This window comes from Typopeltis vanoorti, chromosome 13 (genome assembly GCF_054136105.1).
Source record: "Typopeltis vanoorti isolate ZY-2024b chromosome 13, IOZ_Tvanoo_1.0, whole genome shotgun sequence".
Classification (NCBI taxonomy): Eukaryota; Metazoa; Arthropoda; class Arachnida; order Uropygi; family Thelyphonidae; genus Typopeltis; species Typopeltis vanoorti.
The window spans coordinates 81421862-81441178 of NC_143561.1; the positions used below are offsets into that span (position 1 = coordinate 81421862).

Sequence of the window (19317 nt, forward strand, 5' to 3'; positions counted from 1 at the left end):
TGGAAAATGGACCAGGCTGACTGGAATACTTTTCTCCATCTTGCAAAATTTAATGCTGAAGCAGTTAGTCAAACACCTATCATTGAAGCAGTGAAGTATATCACAGATTAAAGGATTAAACTAAATTTATTATAGTGTAACCAAGTGAAAAATAAACTTTCAACATCTATATCACAGATTGTCTTGTCCAGGCAGCAACAGCCAGAATTCCAAAAACATCATCTTGACTTTCACTCTGTCCAAAACCATGGTGAAATCCAGTGTGTCAAGCAGCCAAAAAAAAAAAAAAAAATAAAAAATCTGGAACCAAGTATGGGGTATGTTTCATAGATACCCTGCCACATCAAATCTAATAGCCATAAATGTGATTAGGGCAAAGAACATTGTGAGAAGTCAAAAACAGTCTTGGATCCAATTTATAGCATCAATTAATCAAACAACCAGTGCAACAACTTTATATGTGATAAAATCTGGAAAATGAAAGTAGATATTGAATACATTGTTTGTTTACCTTGGAACTTAATTCCTGCTATTTCAGACACTTTGGAGATAGTTTTGCTAGAATCTCAGCAACAGCATCCTATCCTTCTGAATTTTTTAATATTGAAAGAGCAGCTAAACTTTTATACCAGTGTGCTAGAGCCATACAATCAACCTTTCATTAAGGAGGAACTAAAAAGAACTCTTCTACTCTGTCATGCTGGTGCAGTAGGTCCTGATGACATCCATTATGAGATGATAAAACATCTTCCATGGATCTCCTTCTCTTACTATACAACAGAATAGTAAAGAGAGGGTGAGTTTCCGGATGCTTGGCATAAGACACTTCTTATTGCCATCCCAAAACCTGGAAAGGATCCAGCACAAGCAAACAATTATCGACCTATCACTCTGATAGCTGTCTTTATAAGATATTGGAAAAACAGGTAAATGGAAGGCTTCTTTGGTATTTAAAAAGCAACAAACTTCTTTCCAACACACAATGTGTCTTTCATAGACATCGACCAATTGGACCATTTAGTCCATTTTGAAACATGTATGAGACTCTTTCCTGAAATTAGTATATCTTGTTTCAGTGTTCTTTGACATGCAAAAAGCTTATGACACAGCCTAGAGATATTGCATATTAAAAGACCTCTTTAAACTTGGTCTCAGGGACACCTCCCTGTTTTTATTAAAAACTTTCTGTGTTATCTTGGCCATATCATCAAGGAGAGTATGACACTCTTTGCTATCAGAGTTAATTCAATTACTGAACAGTTTCCTCCTACAGTGAGCAGTGCTCTTTGTGTTGATGACTTCACAATTTACTGTCACTCCTGCAATTGAAAGACATTGAAAGGTCATTGAAAAACTACTTCAACAAGCAATTAACTTTGTCTTTTCATGGGCTCTGTAATGGGTTCAGGTTTTCAGCAGAAAAAAAAACTGTGTACACTTCTGCCAAAAACATATCCTTCACTCAGATCCTGATTGGACAAAATGGGACAAAATATTATTCCAGTAGCAGCAGAGACAAATTTTAGGGACTCATCTTTGATAGAAAGCTTTCATTCTTCACACATGTTCATCAATTCAGGCACAAATAATAATAATAAAAATAATAATAACAAATGCAGAAAAAGCATTGAATCTTCTTCACCCCTGATCCTGTACAGAATGGGGTGCTGATTAATGTTCCCTGCTCTGCCTTTATCATGCACTTGTATGGTCAAAGCTTGATTATGGGTTCCAGGGTATATGAATCAGGGTCTTTTTTTTTTTTTTGAAGCAAATGAACCTGCTGTATTGATTAGATGAAAACCATTGTTCTTAACTATGCCCTAAAAATAAAGTCTCTTGCAGAGCATCCTAGATGGACTAATATCTTTTCTTATTGTGCTAGGAAGCTTAATATCGCACACATCAGACTGCCACATATCCTTTTGGTATGCATGTTGAAGAGATTATGTAAGCTATTGGCATGAAAATTGACAACATTCCCTGCACCAAACATGTCATCATTCCTCCACAACATGTCCTCCTTCCTATATCCTCTCACTTTGTCATACACAAGTCTCTGATACTCCATCATTTGTCTACCTGCAATTGTATAAAGCATACAGAGCAGCCTACTCTGATTTCTTACACATCTGTACCGATGATTCAACCTACGTTGGTTGTGCTAATTTGTTTCCTGACATTGCTATATCCCAATTAATTGCAGTAATTATACAGTAGAGTTGCATGCCATTTATCTTACTCTTGTGCATATAAAATAAAACACTACCAAAAGTGTGTAGTTTATACAGACTCATTAAGTTCTTTACAGGCCATCTCATCTCCTGTGTATAATCAACATCCAGTACTTTACAACTGTTGTACAAAATGAAGACCCTTAATTTTGATGTTCAGTTTCTGGGATTCCCAGCCACATTGGAATTAAAGGACATGAGACTGCAGATCAGTTTATACTTTTTCCATGTACTGTTTGTCATTCCCATATACAGACTTCAGACAGCTTATAAGATCACAGCTAATTACCCAGTGGCAGATTTCATGGCAGGAAGCCCTGACAAACAAATTGCATAAAATTCAGCATTGGCAGTCTAGTCAATATAGAAACAGAAGAGAGGAAGTTCTTGCTAAGCTCTGAATAGGTCAATCAATCAATCAGCTTCATGATGACCACTCTTACTACCTGGAGGGAAGTGCAACACTATACTTACAATCACACCCTCTATAAAATGATCAGATCTTATAACTCTTGATCCTCATGTGTCCTCCTTTTCATACTGCATAAGGTAGATAATATTCTCTCTAGATAAAATTCGTTTTCCTTATTTCCAAATGCTATCTCTTTATTTCAATCTATGCTGCCATAATTAAAATCTCCTATAACGATCATCCTTCCCTTGTTCACTAACCCAAGTTGCATATACATTTCTTCATCTTCACCCTCCACATTCCCTGGCTTATAGCAACATCCGATTAAATATCTCTTCCTGCCTGCCTCCACTTTTCACCACACTGCCCCCAAACCATTGCCATTAATTCCCTCTTGCATGTCTATCTTATATGGACATAATTCCCCAACTATCATCTTTAGCACTCCAACTCCCTTGTCTTTTCTATCCTCACAAATAGCATTCTACCCATCAGGTATATCATCCTCATTGAACCATGTTTCACTTAATTCCAATTTTAGGACAAATAAAGTGTCAATCAGGTAGACACCTTCATTTCCTTTATTTCTGATGCTCCTGGTATTTGTATATAAACATGGCTGGTCACTTTTAGGTCTATAACCAGTCCTACCCAACTCCTGTGGTTGTAATTTCCCCACCAATTTTGTCCTTGCCCAATCACCTTTATCACCACTTACCCCATATATCTCCTCAGTCTCAACTTACCTCCCTTGCATCCCAATCCATTCCATTCCCATACCACTACTACTTCCAAAACCCACTCTTCCTATGCCATCTCTTCTCCCTCCCCCCCTCGTTTCCCCGTTCCTTTTGCATTCTCATTATCTCTTCATCTCTCACACTACTTACTATTTCCATTAACAAGTACTTCAGTCTCATATGTTCTATTTTCCTGATTGTTCACTTCACCTCATACCTCCTCTAATTTCTTGCTCGCATCACTCAGTGCACTTCCTTCTAGTAATGGTTTCTTCAGTTCATTCACACCAAAGCCATTCAGATGCATTCTGTTATTTTTGTATAAATCACTTCTTCCATCATTACATGCCACACATCTACAAACTGCACTCCCTTCTCTCAACATTGCTCTGCCAGAATACCATTCATGATTCTCACTCTCTGTCTCAGTTCATCATTGTCATATCTCAGCTACACATTGACAACCTTTTCTACTATACTGTTATCTTTCATTCTCCTCACTAATATCCATCCTTGTTTTCTTCTTATATCCAACCAAATCATTTGTTTTCACAACCACCACTAATTCTCTTGCTCATTTCCTTCTCATACCCAAAGCATGAATGATCTTACTCATTCCCCCTCCTGGAAAGCAGACCTTATGAAACTTTCTAATTAACCATACCTCTAATAATGGAGTCTTCATACACTGCCATTCTCGAGTCATTTGTCACCTCTTTCTCTATTTTCCTTTCTCTTGTTTTGCATCCATGTTGTGCATCTGTACACCTTTGATGAATCCCCTTGTATTGTTATATGGTATGTAGTGTGTGTGTGTTGTTTTTAAATAGAAAATGGGTGATGTAATCAAGACATAAGTAATTGAAAAGTCTACCAGATAAATATTGGAGACATTTTTAAAGCATAGAGAAAACAAAAATAAAAAAGCATTCCTGGAAACTGCATAAAGGTATGGTGAACAAAATAAACATTAACTAGTAATAATGTTTTTTATAGGGAGTGGTAGGTGACTGGAATGTTTTACTAGAAAGTATTGGAAGTTCAGGAACTCTAAATTAATTCATTATATGATATCGACAAGTGTGGTAACATTTGAAATAAATTTCTGGCAGTTTTATCATTAATTTTAATAATTTTTTATTTTAATGATAAAATAATTGATAAATTGATTAAAAACAATCATTAGCATAAAGCAAACGATCTTTTTGAATTAAAAGATGCTCACCATGAATGTGAATCAATTGATAAAAATAATATATGAAATGATCACAGATTATTACACTTGATGAGCAAAGTCTGCCATGAAATGTCTTCCAAAAGATAAATTGACATTTTATGTGACTTCATGTGTATTACAGGTTTTTTTTTTTTCAAGGTGACATATATAAATTTAAAAAATATAGATAAAACTAGATGTGAAAAGAAGGTCAAAGATATCATCTTTTCACAGAAACAAAACTTGTATCAGTCCTACTCATGAGATATTATTTATATCATTTTCAGATTACATTAGAGATTAACTTGTTCAGTCTTACAAATGAGAGATTTCAAAACCTGTATCACACTAGTGCTGCATGTAATCACATTAGGAGAGAATCTATATTCAAGAAGAACTTGAATAGGTTTTTCTACAAGAAGAAATCTCTCTTTCTCTCTCTTTCAATATTCTCTTTAAAAAGCTGAAAAGTGTAGTTGTCAGCAAACATTTAGAGACAAATGGAATGCAGCAGGAATAGGATAAGCAGGTTTTTTGGGTTTGCAATTTGACTGTAAAAGACGTTAAGAAGCCATGATTTGTGTTTTAATAGGTTTAAGTGGAAAGTAGAGGAATGATAATGATAGTTCAGTAGAATAGAACCTATGGAAATACCTGGAGAGCAGACCTAAGGCAAAAATAGAAAATCTGTGAGGTAGGAGTAAAAGCAAAAGTCAGTGCAATAAGGATCATCAGTAACAGAATTGTCCTCTTCTAGATAGAAGAGGATATATCACAAGACTTTTGAACGAGATATTTTGTGTACATTATTCCCAACTCGAGAACAGTATTCTAAAGTTGAATGCCTTTCATTATTACAGAGTAGGGGCTGGATAAGTGAAAAGTAATATCTTGAGCAGAAATAAATTAAAGATACCCTTGACCATTTTGTTTAATTTGAGTCTCGGGTCTGGGTTAGTCCCGAGCGGGTGGAAAGAGGGGAAAATAGTTCCACTGCATAAAGGTGGTTCCAAGACTGCTGTTGTAAATTACCGACCGAATAGCATATCAGGAATCGTTGTCAAGGTCTTAGAGAAATTAGTCAAGAAAAGAATACAGGATTGGATAGATGAAAATGGGATATTGTATGGGGGACAACATGGTTTTGTGAAGGGTAGATCATGCCTCAGTAACTTGCTCACGTTTTATAACACAGTGACAGCTGAACTGGATAGGGGTAATGGGTTTACAGTGATACTGCTGGACCTTGCCAAGGCCTTTGATAGGATACCACATGGAACCCTAATCAGTAAACTGGAGCAGATGGGTATAGATATAGGGTTGGTGAGATGGATAAGAGGGTGGTTGAAGGAGAGATATCAAAGAGTGGTTTATTCAGGAGTGGAGTCTAAAAGACGTCTTGTGACTAGTGGAGTGCCACAGGGCTCTGTTCTTGGACCACTGCTTTTCAATTTGTTCATCAATGATATTGGAAAGGATCTGAGAGGAAGTGTTCACTTGTTTGCTGATGATGCAAAGTTGGGTAGAGCAATTGTGAGTGCACAAGATGTCAAAATTTTACAGGATGATTTGGATAGTTTGGAGGACTGGGCTAGGAAAAATGGATGTCAATTTAATGTGGCAAAGTGTAAGGCTATGCACTTTGGGGTGAAAAGAATAGCAGCAGTATATCGCACTGGTGGAATCATACTCCAGGAGATTGATGAGACCAGGGATTTGGGAGTGTTGGTGGATAGGGAGTTGAAGTTTAGGGGGCACATTGCAAAAGTAACTAAAACAGCTCACCAAATCACTTGGCTTCTGAAAAATACTTTAATATGCAGAGACGAACAAGTTGTTGTTCCTCTGTATCGAGCCTTGATAAGACCCCATCTGGACTTCTGTGCCCAGCTATGGGCACCAGGGTTTCTTCGTGATAGGGAGGAAGTGGAGAGGGTCCAGAGACGAGTGACCAAGATGATAGCAGGTCTGTGGAATGAACCTTATGAGAATAGGTTGAAGATTTGTGGGTTGCAGAAATTGGACGATAGGCGAAGGAGGGGTGATATGATTGAGACATTCAAATTACTGAAGGGTTTTTATAAGATTAATCCAGAAGATATTTTTGAAAATATGACTGGTGGTGGGAGGACTAGGGGCCATGCATGGAAGCTGGGAAAGAGCGTGGTTGACAAGGGTGTTAGAGCTAGGTTCTTTATTTGGAGAGTGGTAAATGAGTGGAATAAGCTTCCAGAGTCTGTTGTGGGTGCTACGACCGTGAATGAGTTCAAGGCAAGGTATGATAGATACTGTGTGAATGTTGAATAGTTGTTCTTGACATGATGTTAGGGCCTCCCTCGATGAGTCTGTCGACTCCTTGGAGTTTCCCGGAACAACAACAATAATAATAATAATAATAATACCAAGAAATCTTTAATATCTTTAATTTATAGTATAACCAAGTGGAAAAACTTCCAACGACAATCTTGAGCAGAAAATTATGCCAAGTTTTTAGTGGGTAGAAGGATCTTTTGATGTGATGTATTTGTGCCAGGAAAGGGTAAAGTTAATCCTAAAAAGATAAATTTGATCATCTTTTCTGACAGTCTAAGTGGTATCAAAGGTAAGAGAAAGAGAATTTGGGGAGTGGGGGGACGGGAGATGATCAAAGAAAGAATGCATGACTGTGTTTAAGGTACTGATTGTAGAAACTCAGAATGTATGTGCACTGCTTGATTAGTCACATGAGCAGGAGGAATGGAGTGTACCATCATGAAAAGCTGTGGATTGGGTTTGAGCTCAGTATGGGAAGATCATTTGTGTATTGGAGAAAGCAGTTAGACGGTAGATCACAGTTATAGGATACTCATGTATTGGTGGTGAAGTCTGAAGCCATCTACAAATTGAGATTATTATGTGACACCTTTAGAGAGTCCAAGGACTCACTGAGGGAGGGCACCTACTCTACAACTGTCTCCACCACTCAACCCACCAACTACAACAAATCACAACTACACCAACACCATTTACCACCCGCCACCATCACTAGTATATTCATAAACAATCACAAACATCCATGCCCACGGTGGGATTTGAACCCACAGCCTTTTGGCTGGAGAGTGGATATGCTAACCACTCGGCCAACCAGGCCAGTGATCATTCAGATGGCGACCATTCAGAGAGAAAAACTGATTCCCAATAGGTGGACTAAAGAATGGCAAATTGCTAGACATGCGTTGGTGTCAGACCCCAAGAAGATGCTCTGGAAATGTCAAAAAGCAATAGCATAAGTTTCTCCAGACCTCTTTGTGATATATATCTAGAGGCAAGTGACATACGAGGGTTGTTTAAAAAGTTTGGTAAATTTCCAATAGACAGCAACACAATTTGTTCATTCATACCAGTGTTGGCATGTATCATCTTTTACATGACCCCTGACAAAAGTTTAGCCACATGCAATATGTAGTTCTCGTTTGGCAAACATTTAAAATGACTGTGTTTGCATTTTTCATAAAAATGGAGAAAAACAAGTTTTGTGCAGTGATAAAACACTTTTATTTGAAAATAGCTGAGGAGGACATTCCGCAGAAGAAGAAAAAAATTTCCCACAATTATAGTTTGAGTTACCGAGTTGAGCTCCTCTGTGTGGGGCACTTGTATGTGGTAGAGGGGACCTCCCAATGATGGTACTGGCCTTTTCATTCTTTTTCTTTGACTAAACTTTTCTTCGTGATAATGAATAAGAACAATAAGTCATCTCTGTCACGCGAAACGTGTAACCATAGATACTAGTTTGGTTTACAACGTTTTTTATGTTCCTTTTAATTTGCATTTACTAACTTTCATATCTCCGTAATACCTTGAAAAAGCCAGACAGTTTGCTGGCGAAACTGGTAGGTTTGAATATATGTTTTTTATTGTAAAATACTGGTCTGTATTAATAAAATTGTATTTCTATTATGAAATGACCAAAAATGTATACTTTAAACTTTTCTTCCTGTATTCTTTGCTTCTCCTAAGTCTTTCTTACTATCCTATTTTCCAGACCACTGTGTTTGCTATAGAGTGTGATGCATGAAGATCCAGAAAGAGAGATACTGGTAGTCTTGCATTAGTCTGACCCCTGCTTAGGCAAGCTGTGTGGTTCTGGATGGCTTGGCCAGGATCATTCATTTAGTGAGCTTATCTGCAAGGGTCTACAGTGTTGTAAGTCTTCTTCTTCTCGTTGCTCTTGGGATGGAGTTTAAGTTTTGCTGCATCGCTGGTATAGCAATCAGGGTAACTCTGGCTTTCCACTTCCAAGCACATTTATTTCTCCAGATAGTGGGTGTCTGTGTGGTGGGTGGGGATCTCTGGTGCCTTGATTATTTTTTAATTAGTCTGGAAACCCCGCTCTAGAGAAGATGAAACAGGGACTTTCCTTCAAGTTGTTTCTGGCCACTAGTAAGCAGGACATATAAATACAAAATTAATGACGGAAAATCTCACATAAAAAGATTTTTTTAATAGTATAATTAAAATTATACCGGCTTGGTTGACCGAGTGGTTAGCATAATCCGCTCTCCAGCCAAAAGGCTGTGGGTTCAAATCCCACCGTGGGCATGGATGTTTGTGAGTGTCTGTGAAAGCACTAGTGGTGGTAGTCGGCAGTATATGACGTTGGTGTTAGATGGTGAAGGTTGGTGGAGTAGTGAGACGAAGAGCTGATGCCCTCCCTCGATGAGTCTTTGGACTCCCTGGAGGTGTGATATAATAATAATAATTTCTGCCTGTCTGTCACAGGCATCTTCAGTACATGTTAAGCTGAAATTAAACAATAACTGACAATTCCAAAAAGTGCCATCTAAGTAGCTAGTGTAAGATAACTAAAAAGGTCAATAAAATTTCCTAACAAAAAAAAAAAAAAATATATATATATATATATATACAATAAAAAGTTAGGAAAGATTAGCTGATTTGTAAAGTACTATCTCCCATAAAGGGGATAGACGTAAACCATCAGATCTGTTTAAGTTAGGAGAGTGGAGTAAAGTTTCATATGTTTCTTTATAAAGCCATTCTATGAGGAACCGACTTTATCCTCATAAATATTTTATACACTCTATAAATGTAAATACCAGTAAATGATGATTATGACAAAAATTTAGCATTGGAGATCCTGCCCAAATTTAGGGTCGGGCTTCCAGATTACTTAGCCATTAGCCTATCCACAGTACCTGAATTTGATATAAGTTTACAATCTTTCCTGAGGTGGAAGTGGAATAAAAAAATAATTAATTAAAATATAATAGACAGTTAATACGCAGAAAAGGCTTTAATGTAATGAATACAATTTGTATTAAGATCCTGATGTGCACTTTCCCAATTATGATATCTGTTTAAAATATCCTGTAGTCATTGAAATGTAGAATTCCAAATCAAACACTGGCTATTTGTTCAGCTAAAGATAACACTGGAGGGAGCATTTATTCTAATTTTTTTTTTATTAAAATCTAAGAATTTAGAAATATATTAATTTATTTTATTCAACTATATATTAATTACCAAAATATGTATTTTTAATGAACTAGTTCCTGTTTTTCAACTCATACTACTAATATTCTAAATTATATCAGGCAGTTGTATTAACATCATTTTAGAGTCTAATATTGAATAATTTCTGAAGATAAGAAATTGTGTCGTTTCATAGGAGTCACTAAACTCATTGTGAAATATAGGAATTATTTAAGAAATTTGATACTTCATTTTACTATGAATAATTTATTATCTTTCATATCCTCAATAATAAACTAACAGATCAAATAATATATAGCTACACAGTTTCAAGTAAACAGATGATACTGAATATGAATGTTTTAACATAATTAAGAAAAAAAAAATATTACTTATGTGTGATCAGTAATCTTAATTATTACATGATTTAATAGAGTACAATTTTTTAGTTTTCTTTCCACATTATTCACTAAGGTTTAGATTCTTTTAGCTCTCATAAATGATAATATCCTTCCTACTACTGCTTTTATCAAACCTGTCTTGAATGGGTAGTGCCTCTGTCCTTGAAAAACAGGTAATAATGCCCTCCAGCAAGCCAAACAATTCTTGTGACAGGAGTTTCTTGGCTTTGGCATTTTAGTAGTACAAGTCTGGTGTATGTGTCAGTCAAGGTTAAGTTACATCATTGGATGTGGAAGAGGAGAGAAAAATAAAATTTTTGAAATAAATTTTATGTAAAAGAGGAATAATTTCTTATATATATTATAGTAAAACTCAAAACAGGTATTTAAAATTTTTCTTTTATGCAAATTCTAATTAAGTGCATTAAAAAATAATTTTGAAGCTAATTGAGCTATATAAATACATATGGTATTAATGCATTAATTCATTAAAAATATTAAATGTTTTTATAAACCACAGTAATATATCACTACCAATAATATTGGAAGTTAAGCATATATTGTGTGAGATAGCAATGTTAATCTGTTAATGGAAGGAAATGTTGTATGCATACGTCAGTCTCATGCTTGTTTTAATTGTGAATTTAAATTTTACTTGATGCAATATAACATATTTTTTTGTTATAGTTAAAGAGAGGAATAATTATCATTAAGTTTATTTCTTCATACTTTACAACTGCATGTTGCACAAGAAGATAACTAAGCTGCATGAAAAACTGAACATCTCTAATAGTTAAAGTATAGAAGTTCTATAAGGACTGCAATAAGAAGTAGATTTTGTACTTAAGTATGATGGACGAGCATAATGTGTTGCTGGAGGTTATGAATGTGAAGAATGCGAATAAAGATGTAGGAGGCTCAATTGTTAATCGAGCCTCCTACAATGAGCCTATGGACTCCATTGAGGTATGCAAATAATAACAGTAATATTAATGATGACATTAAATCTTCATCAAAAGTGATTTTGTATTCACATATGAAGAGAGCTAAATGTTATATTTTCTTTACTGGAAGTATTTTTGTTTATGGAATATTACCTCAGAGCAATTTTTCATTCTGAAATATCTAATATCGAGTACAGTATATCGCTTTGCATATATCAAGAGTTCATTACAGGACAAACATGTCAATGTATGTACATAAGTTGGCTGGTTTCCAGAGGTCACTGAATTGTGTGGGCTGAAAGCAGATGGTAAAATAAGCTTAGGAACCAGTTTGTTTTCTAGAACAACTTTTACAGTCTTTCTGTATTGCATAAATGTATGTTGAAATTATGTCCATGTTTCTTTTGTTTTGTTCTGCACTTAAAATTTTAGCATACAGGCATACATAATAGTATATATACAAGGAAGTATGCATTGTGGTTCAGATTCTTATTATTAAATTATTATCATTTTAGAAATTTTAGCATTTAAAATATCAAAATGTTAATGACTCATAGGAATTATCCATATATTTAATTATTAAATTTATTTTTTATTACAGATAAAGAAAATATCAATTGCATTCTGAATAATAGGCTAAGAATTCATTATAGCTGTGTTATAATTTCTAGTGTAAAAGAGGGTAATTAAATATAGAAACAGAGATAAGATTAACAAGGCTGGTATAGTAGGACTAGTTAAATAATTGTTTAACTTCAAACCAGTTTTGTATACTGGTTTGAAGATATATAAATCTGAAACCTTTAATCTATTCCCCATAGATTTCATGAACTTGTCGCCACCATATTGGTCACTCACCTCTGAATCCTCCACCACTTCCTCGTCTACAAGAGATCTAATTTCACAGTAATTCAAATGTGGTCATATGAAAGCTTTATCATCATCATTTATTATTTTACAATTATAAATAGGGAAACCAATCATAACAAATAAGTAGTCTGTGTACACTAAAGATAGGACTTGGAGGTTGTTATGATGTGAAGGAAAACCAGGCTTTTCTGTCATATGCTAATTGACGGATCACTGATGCAGAGAGTTGGGGGGGGGAAACAAGGAAATATTGCTGATGTATTTCCAATATGGAGTTTGGGGTCTGCCTCTTTTTCCATCTGTAGGGACATAGAGGACCAGAGTTGGTGGCAGAGCCATTTTATTTGGTTTCTTTGAACAGTGCTGACTAGAAGATCTTGCTGGGTTTCATCTAATATAGTAGAGTTGTGAATGTGGTCTTCCCAGGAGTAATCCAGGATATTTCTTAGACAAGTAGTTCCAAAGCTATTTATAATATTGTTTGCTGCTTTTGTTGAAATGTTCAACAGGTATACAAAGTCCTCTACTTCTTCAAGGTAATCATTTTGATTTATATAGATGTGCCCATCTATCTGGGCACATTTGCATTTCAATTGCATTCTGAAAAATAGGCTAAGAATGCATTATAGCTGTGTTATAATTTCTAGTGTAAAAGAGGGTAATCAAATATAGAAACAGATAAGATTAACAAGGCTGGTATAGTAGGAGTAGTTAAATAATTGAAAGCCTTATAAAGAAGGATAATAATAGTAATAAAGTTAATTCTCTTATCTTTACTTGTCAATGTATTCTTCATCATCCAAGTGATCCTTTAGCTAGCTTTTAGAGTATAACCTATGAAATTTAACTCCTTGTCCACCCAAATTCCTACCTTTATTTATTGCTTGCAGTCCAATTCCATACTTGTAACATTTTCATCCCAAAATACATAGCAATTACATTGAGCCAATCATTATTCTTTGCCCACACTATCATATTTAAATAATCCTGCACAATCTATACATCACCTTTATTAACTCTTGCTGTCCCCATTTTTGCATAGTCAGCAAAAAACTAGATGTTCCCCCTGAAACCATTTCAATTATCACTAAAGTATAAAATTAAACAACAGTAGCCAAATACAGTGGCCTGTGACACACTCCTGGTTACTTGCCTTCTGTGTGATTTTGCTCTACTGTATGCTTTTTCTTTGATGTATGTTTGTCGTCCATCATCCTATATCATCAGGCTTCATATATCCATTTATGTATGGTATCCTGTCAGATGCCCTTCTATAACCTAAATCTGGTCCTAACCAGCCTATTGAATATCTTAATGACCACTGCAGAGATATATTGATTGGTCTGTAATTATTTACATCAGTACAACTTCATCCTCATATAATAGTATTATCCTCTTTCCATTCATAAGGAAGCTTCTCATACTGAGGCTCAGTCTAAACAGTCATGTCAGGAGAATTTCTAATTTTATTGCACATGCCTTCAGCACTCGTCTTAGTACAAGGTCCAATATCTTTATTAGAAAAAAAATTTAATAAATTTTTTTTCTCGGGTGGCAATACTGATTTTTGAATAGATTTCTGCAGACATCTGCACATTTCTGTTCCCAGATGGCGTTGCTTTTGGCTGTAGTTTCCTTATTATCCTTTCCGTCACCACGGTGACTTGCACTCTTGCAGCAGTAATGTAGTGATGAGCGATACCGTGATTTTTCAATCACAGTACTAATTGATATTGCAGAATTTCTGCTACGTAATTTAGCATGTGAAAGTTGCTTTCAAGTTGCGGTGGTGGGTTATCCATGTTAGTAACATGGAGAAAAAAGACAGAAAATGTATTTCACTAGAAGAAAAGATGGCAATTCTGCGACGTGTAGATTGGCATGCCGGAACACGTTTGCATTTAGTAAAAGATCTTGGACTCTCTGTGTCCACTTTGAACACGAATGTAAAAACAGGTCAAGCATTGAACTCAATGAAAAGCAATCTCGTGCTCTGTCAAAAAAAAAATGAAAAGCAAACACAATCAACAATTAAAGATTTTTTTTAAATAGATAAATGTAAATAATTGTAAATTCATTTATTTTCAGTTATTAAATTTTGTAATCTAGTATGTAGACTCACATACTAGCAGTAAGTCATCTTTTAGCCTTTTTTTAATGTTTTTTTACATTTCCTGCTATTTACACTTTTTTTCATCAGTCCCCTGAAAAGTGTAAAAAAGGGGTTTTACTGTATATATATATATATATATATATATATATATATATATATATATATATTTTTTTTTTTTTTTTTTTTTCCCTCATGAAAAATAACCAGAGTGTATGATAAATGTGAATAATTCAAATATGTCTTCTGTCATTGGTGCACTGGTAAATAATGAAGTAATATCAAAGCTAATCATGATGTCTGAATTCTTTAGATGAAGAGTTTTTATTAAGGTTTTAAAGTGAATAGAAACCGATTGATTGAAGGAAGGACAGTTGTCTGTGGTTGATAGTGATAAAGGGATTTTTTTTGCTAGCTGATACTGTTTGGCAAGGTTGTAGGTGGAGGCTGTATGGTAAAGCAATATATTGAGTTTGCAAATTTTTTGAGCTCCTTATAGCCAAGGTATAGTTTTTAGGAATTTCTCTAGACCAAGAATTTTTTTTTTTTTTTTTTTTTAAATAATGTATACTTTTTCCTTTGATATTTAATGGGAGATTGATCTGTAACCTGGTAATTAGAGAAGTCTCTTAGAAGATTATTCATTTTCTTATTATAATATTATAATTTCATTATGATAGTTGCATTACCATTATCTGCTTTGCTTGTAAGAACTTTTTTTTTTTTTTTTTTGCTGTATAAGTTTCTTAAGACTGCTATTTCTTTTGGTGGGATGTTGCTCTTGTTAGGATTGGATTATATCAGAATGCTAGCCATATTTAAATAAATATTGTTAGCTTACTTTAGGAAATAAATCATAGATCATATGCTAAGTGTGTGTGTCCATGATTACTAGAACAGATGTTTGTCTATTGGTGATAACAAAATTATGATATTGACTGAAGGAATTAACTCTGTCTTCTGTAAAGTGGCTGACAATAAATTTGTTATTTTGTGATTGATCTTGTCATAGTTGCAGCTGGGATGTTTTTCACTATATAAGGGCTTTGATCATTTCCAAATTCTTCAGTTGCTGCAGTTTCTGAGATGAATAATAGTTCATGTAATGCAGTGATAGTCATTGTTTTCAGAAAATTCTTTGTGGATGCTTCCAGTTTGTTATGATAATGCTAACCTCATCTGTGCATAAATACATTTAGTTTTATTGAATAAAATTTCAAACATTTAGGAATGGTATTAGTGTTTCACTCTTTTAAAGAATGCAAGTAGCTATGCTGTCTGCTCTGCAAACCTTTTACACTACTCTTTTTTGGGGAAAAAAATAATTCCTTCTCTACCAGTTTAAACAAAGGTTGAAAACATTCAGTATCATAAAACCTCTGAATAAAATAAAACCCTTAGGTCTACATTATTATCATTATTATTATTATTATTATTATTATGTGACACCTCCAGGCAGTCGAGGGAGAGTGTGGCAACAGTATCGAATGGTTTAACCTTTCCAACTACTAACTGTGCTCAAACTTGCTTAACTTTTTGCATGAGCCATTAGTAGCAGAGACTCTACCAATCAACCAACCTTTGCTGGCAATGGTTGGTCGATCGGTGACGTGTAACTGTGTTATGTTTCTGAATTTTGATTGGTTCCATAACATTGTCAGATGGCAACTCAGAAAATAATCTAAAAGCATTTAGGTTAGTATCAATATAAAGAAATATTTTGGGAAAATATAAATACTCTTTTTCAACTTTCAGAGTTTAATATCCACTGTTAATGGTCTGATTTTGCATATTCACTGGTTTGGGAAAGGGCTAATTACTGCTATCATATCTGCTGTGTGTCTGTTTTAGGTTGTCACGTTACAATTAATTGGTTACCTCACAGTATGCCAGAGCACTCTCTAAAGAAAAAATGATGTGTGCATATTTGTCCTTCCACTGGTTATATTCCATTACAACAAAAATCAGTGATAATCAACAAAACAGGCACTTGTAAAGACCAACTTTTCCCCATAGTTGCAATAAGTAAGGTAACTATACAAAAATCTATTTACAACATATAAGACATGAACTAAAATCAGCATTGCATAAATAAAACTGATGAATAAACCGAAACCTCTTTTCTGATTTTTTTTTATTCATCAACTGAAAATTCTCACTCATCACAGGCAAGTAGAAAAACAGTTTCAAGCTCTGTATATCCTATAAGATTTTTTTTTTCTTATAGGATATAAGGGGAAAAAATGTATGTACCTCCCCTCCCACAAAAAAAATTGTAAAACTATAGTACAACTGTGCGTGGATGGGCTAAGGATTTTTTTTTTTATGATTTTATTTTTATTTATTTTTTACATAGTCTGGAAACACTGTTTATTGTTCACCACCCTGCTAACTGGAGACCACTGTAGGTCTCCAATAAGCAGTGTGGTGGTCTCTTATTTGGCAGTGAAATTCATCTTCAAGCTGAAGACATTCCTAAATCCAGGCTCTTGGCAGGATTTGAACCTGTATTCTGTTAGTTTAAGAGCAAGTATGTCAACCTCTTGGCCAACCAGACCTGCATATGTGTGTACCACTCATATTTATGACAGCCATCTCATTTTCACACCAAATACCACCACGCTCCTTCAACCCACAGGCGAAAGTGTTATTCCTGTCTTCAAGGCATAATATTTAAGAAATACTTTTGTTTAGGCTTTTGCTACTACCGAAAAGAAAAGCTTCAGAGACATTTGGAAGGAATATAATATCTTGCAGATGTAGCATGGAGTGAGGAACAGCAGATTGTATGAATGTTTTTTGAAGAAGCTACTGAAAATATGTGTTCATACATGCATGGGATTCAGCAAAGACAAAACTTAACAAGTGGTGATGTTGTATTGGGTTGTGAAATTCATCTTCCAGCTAAAGACATTCCTAAACTTGTCACCAAAACATCCATGTCTTTGGTAGGACGTTTTGGTGACAAGACAATGCTGCTGGCTAAACAGAGTTGAAGGTTGACAATAAAGATATAAAGCATCTATCGAAAGCTGTGGAAAAAACTCAAATGATAATCTTACAGAGCTAGAAGAAAAGCACAGAAAGTTACAGAAGAAGAGAGAAAAAAAGAAGTAGAAGACAAGAAAAGTGAAAAAAGTAGAATAGGAAGCTGAGTCTCCAAAAAAAGGTTTATAGTGAAAAAAAAAAAAACTGGCAGGGACATCTGCCAGTTTATTCAAACCTTTTCTGTCACTTCACCCATCTGAAGATGAGCCTAGGCCTTTCACGAGTTATGCATCTAGTAATCCTTAGAACACTTTCTGTGGATTACCTAGCCTCCCCTGCATCTTCTGATGAATTGTCCAGCTAATAAAGTAGCAACTTTGATCCATGTATTTCCATATGATTATTTTACTGATAAGTGTACTGAAAAACTGTTTCACTTATGTTTCATTATACTGAAGCCAAATCCAACAAAAACTGTGTCCATGGCATTCCACCTGAACAATGTAGAGGTGAATCAACACCTCAAACTTTCTTTCTGTGGCAAAATGGTAGACCATGAGCCTCACCCGAAATCACCGTGGAGTGAGCCTGGTTAGAAGCCTAACCTATAAAAGGCACATCACCAACCTGTCCAACAAAATTTAAAAGAGAAATAATATCATCTCATGGCTTGCTGGAACAACCTGGAGCTGTGGTGCTGATGTCTTAAGGTTATTTGCACTGGTCTTCACATTCTCTGCAGCAGAATACTGTGACCCTGTCTGGGAAAGAAGTGTGCACACTAACATTATAGACACCCAGCTAAACTCTACCATCCGCACAATTAGTGGGACACTGAGAAGCACCCCTCTCCCCTGGCTGCCTGTCCTATCTAACATTGCTCCACCAAATATATGGAGAAGACAAGCCTCGATTAAAGTAGTTAATAAAGTAATGAGCAACCTTCTGCTGCCCCTGAACCAGACTCTCGTAAATCCACCTAGTCTTCACTTATAATCAAGAAACCCTTTCTGGTCCATGGACGAACTCTCTTCAGCTGCCCTGCCATCAACACCTGACATGTGGAGAGAACACTGGTCCAACAATCTTCCAACAAATGGTTTCCTGGTTGAAGACCCCTGTGCTCTGCAACCTGGTTTTGCCCTTCCTAGGAATATTTGGTCATCTATCAACAGGATCAAAACTAACCAGGGCTATCTACTGTTCCCCTTTGGCCCAGACAATCACTAATATTGTGAATGACACCCCAAGGTGCCAATTTCATGGTGGTGGCCTCTGGGACATCCACGAGGTGATAGATAAGGTCCTGGATTGACTTTCTGGTCTGGACATTGACCTGTAGCTGCTTTTGCATAAGAATATAAATAAAAATATGATTCATATAGTGATTTTTGACTTACAACAGGAACATCATCTAAATTTCAGGTATATTTTTATGTGGTGATCTGTCATTAAAATTAAAATGGCTTAATTTTTAATTACTGTCATAGTTTTTAAATATGATTTTATAATATCACTTGATTGTCTTATTTGTGTTTTTGTATTTTTTAATTTCAGGACTTGAGAGAAAAGATAGATAACCTTTCAGAACAAATAAAGAAGCTTAAGAAACACTTGAAAATATATGCAAAGAAAGTAAAGGATGTAGGAGGTAATTATTAAAATGTATAAAATATATACAACCTATTTTTTATTAGGTGAACTGCAAAAGGCTGAAAACATATCCCACATTTAGTACAATAAGTTTGCAACCTATTGTACTAAATTAGAACTAAGACAGAAATCTAGCTCAACTTGTAAAGACCAAACATGGCACTTCTTTTTCAAGCCACATCAGGCCTCCAGTAAACTGGAATTTAGTCTTACACTGGGTGAAGAAAATCATCTACCACCTGGAGTACTTATACAATCATCCATAATACAGTGTGAT

The 19317-nt window shown here is 35.2% G+C and overlaps 1 protein-coding gene across 3 annotated transcripts in view; it reads left to right on the forward strand.

The window, feature by feature from the left end:
• Positions 1-19317, forward strand: part of didum (dilute class unconventional myosin) — a 696374-nt gene that overhangs the window by 493646 nt on the left and 183411 nt on the right. For all 3 annotated transcript variants that reach the window (XM_090402302.1, XM_090402303.1, XM_090402304.1), the window contains one exon: positions 18945-19038. In XM_090402302.1, the coding sequence (XP_090258428.1) occupies positions 18945-19038 (94 nt within the window). The remainder of the gene's footprint in view (positions 1-18944; positions 19039-19317) is intronic.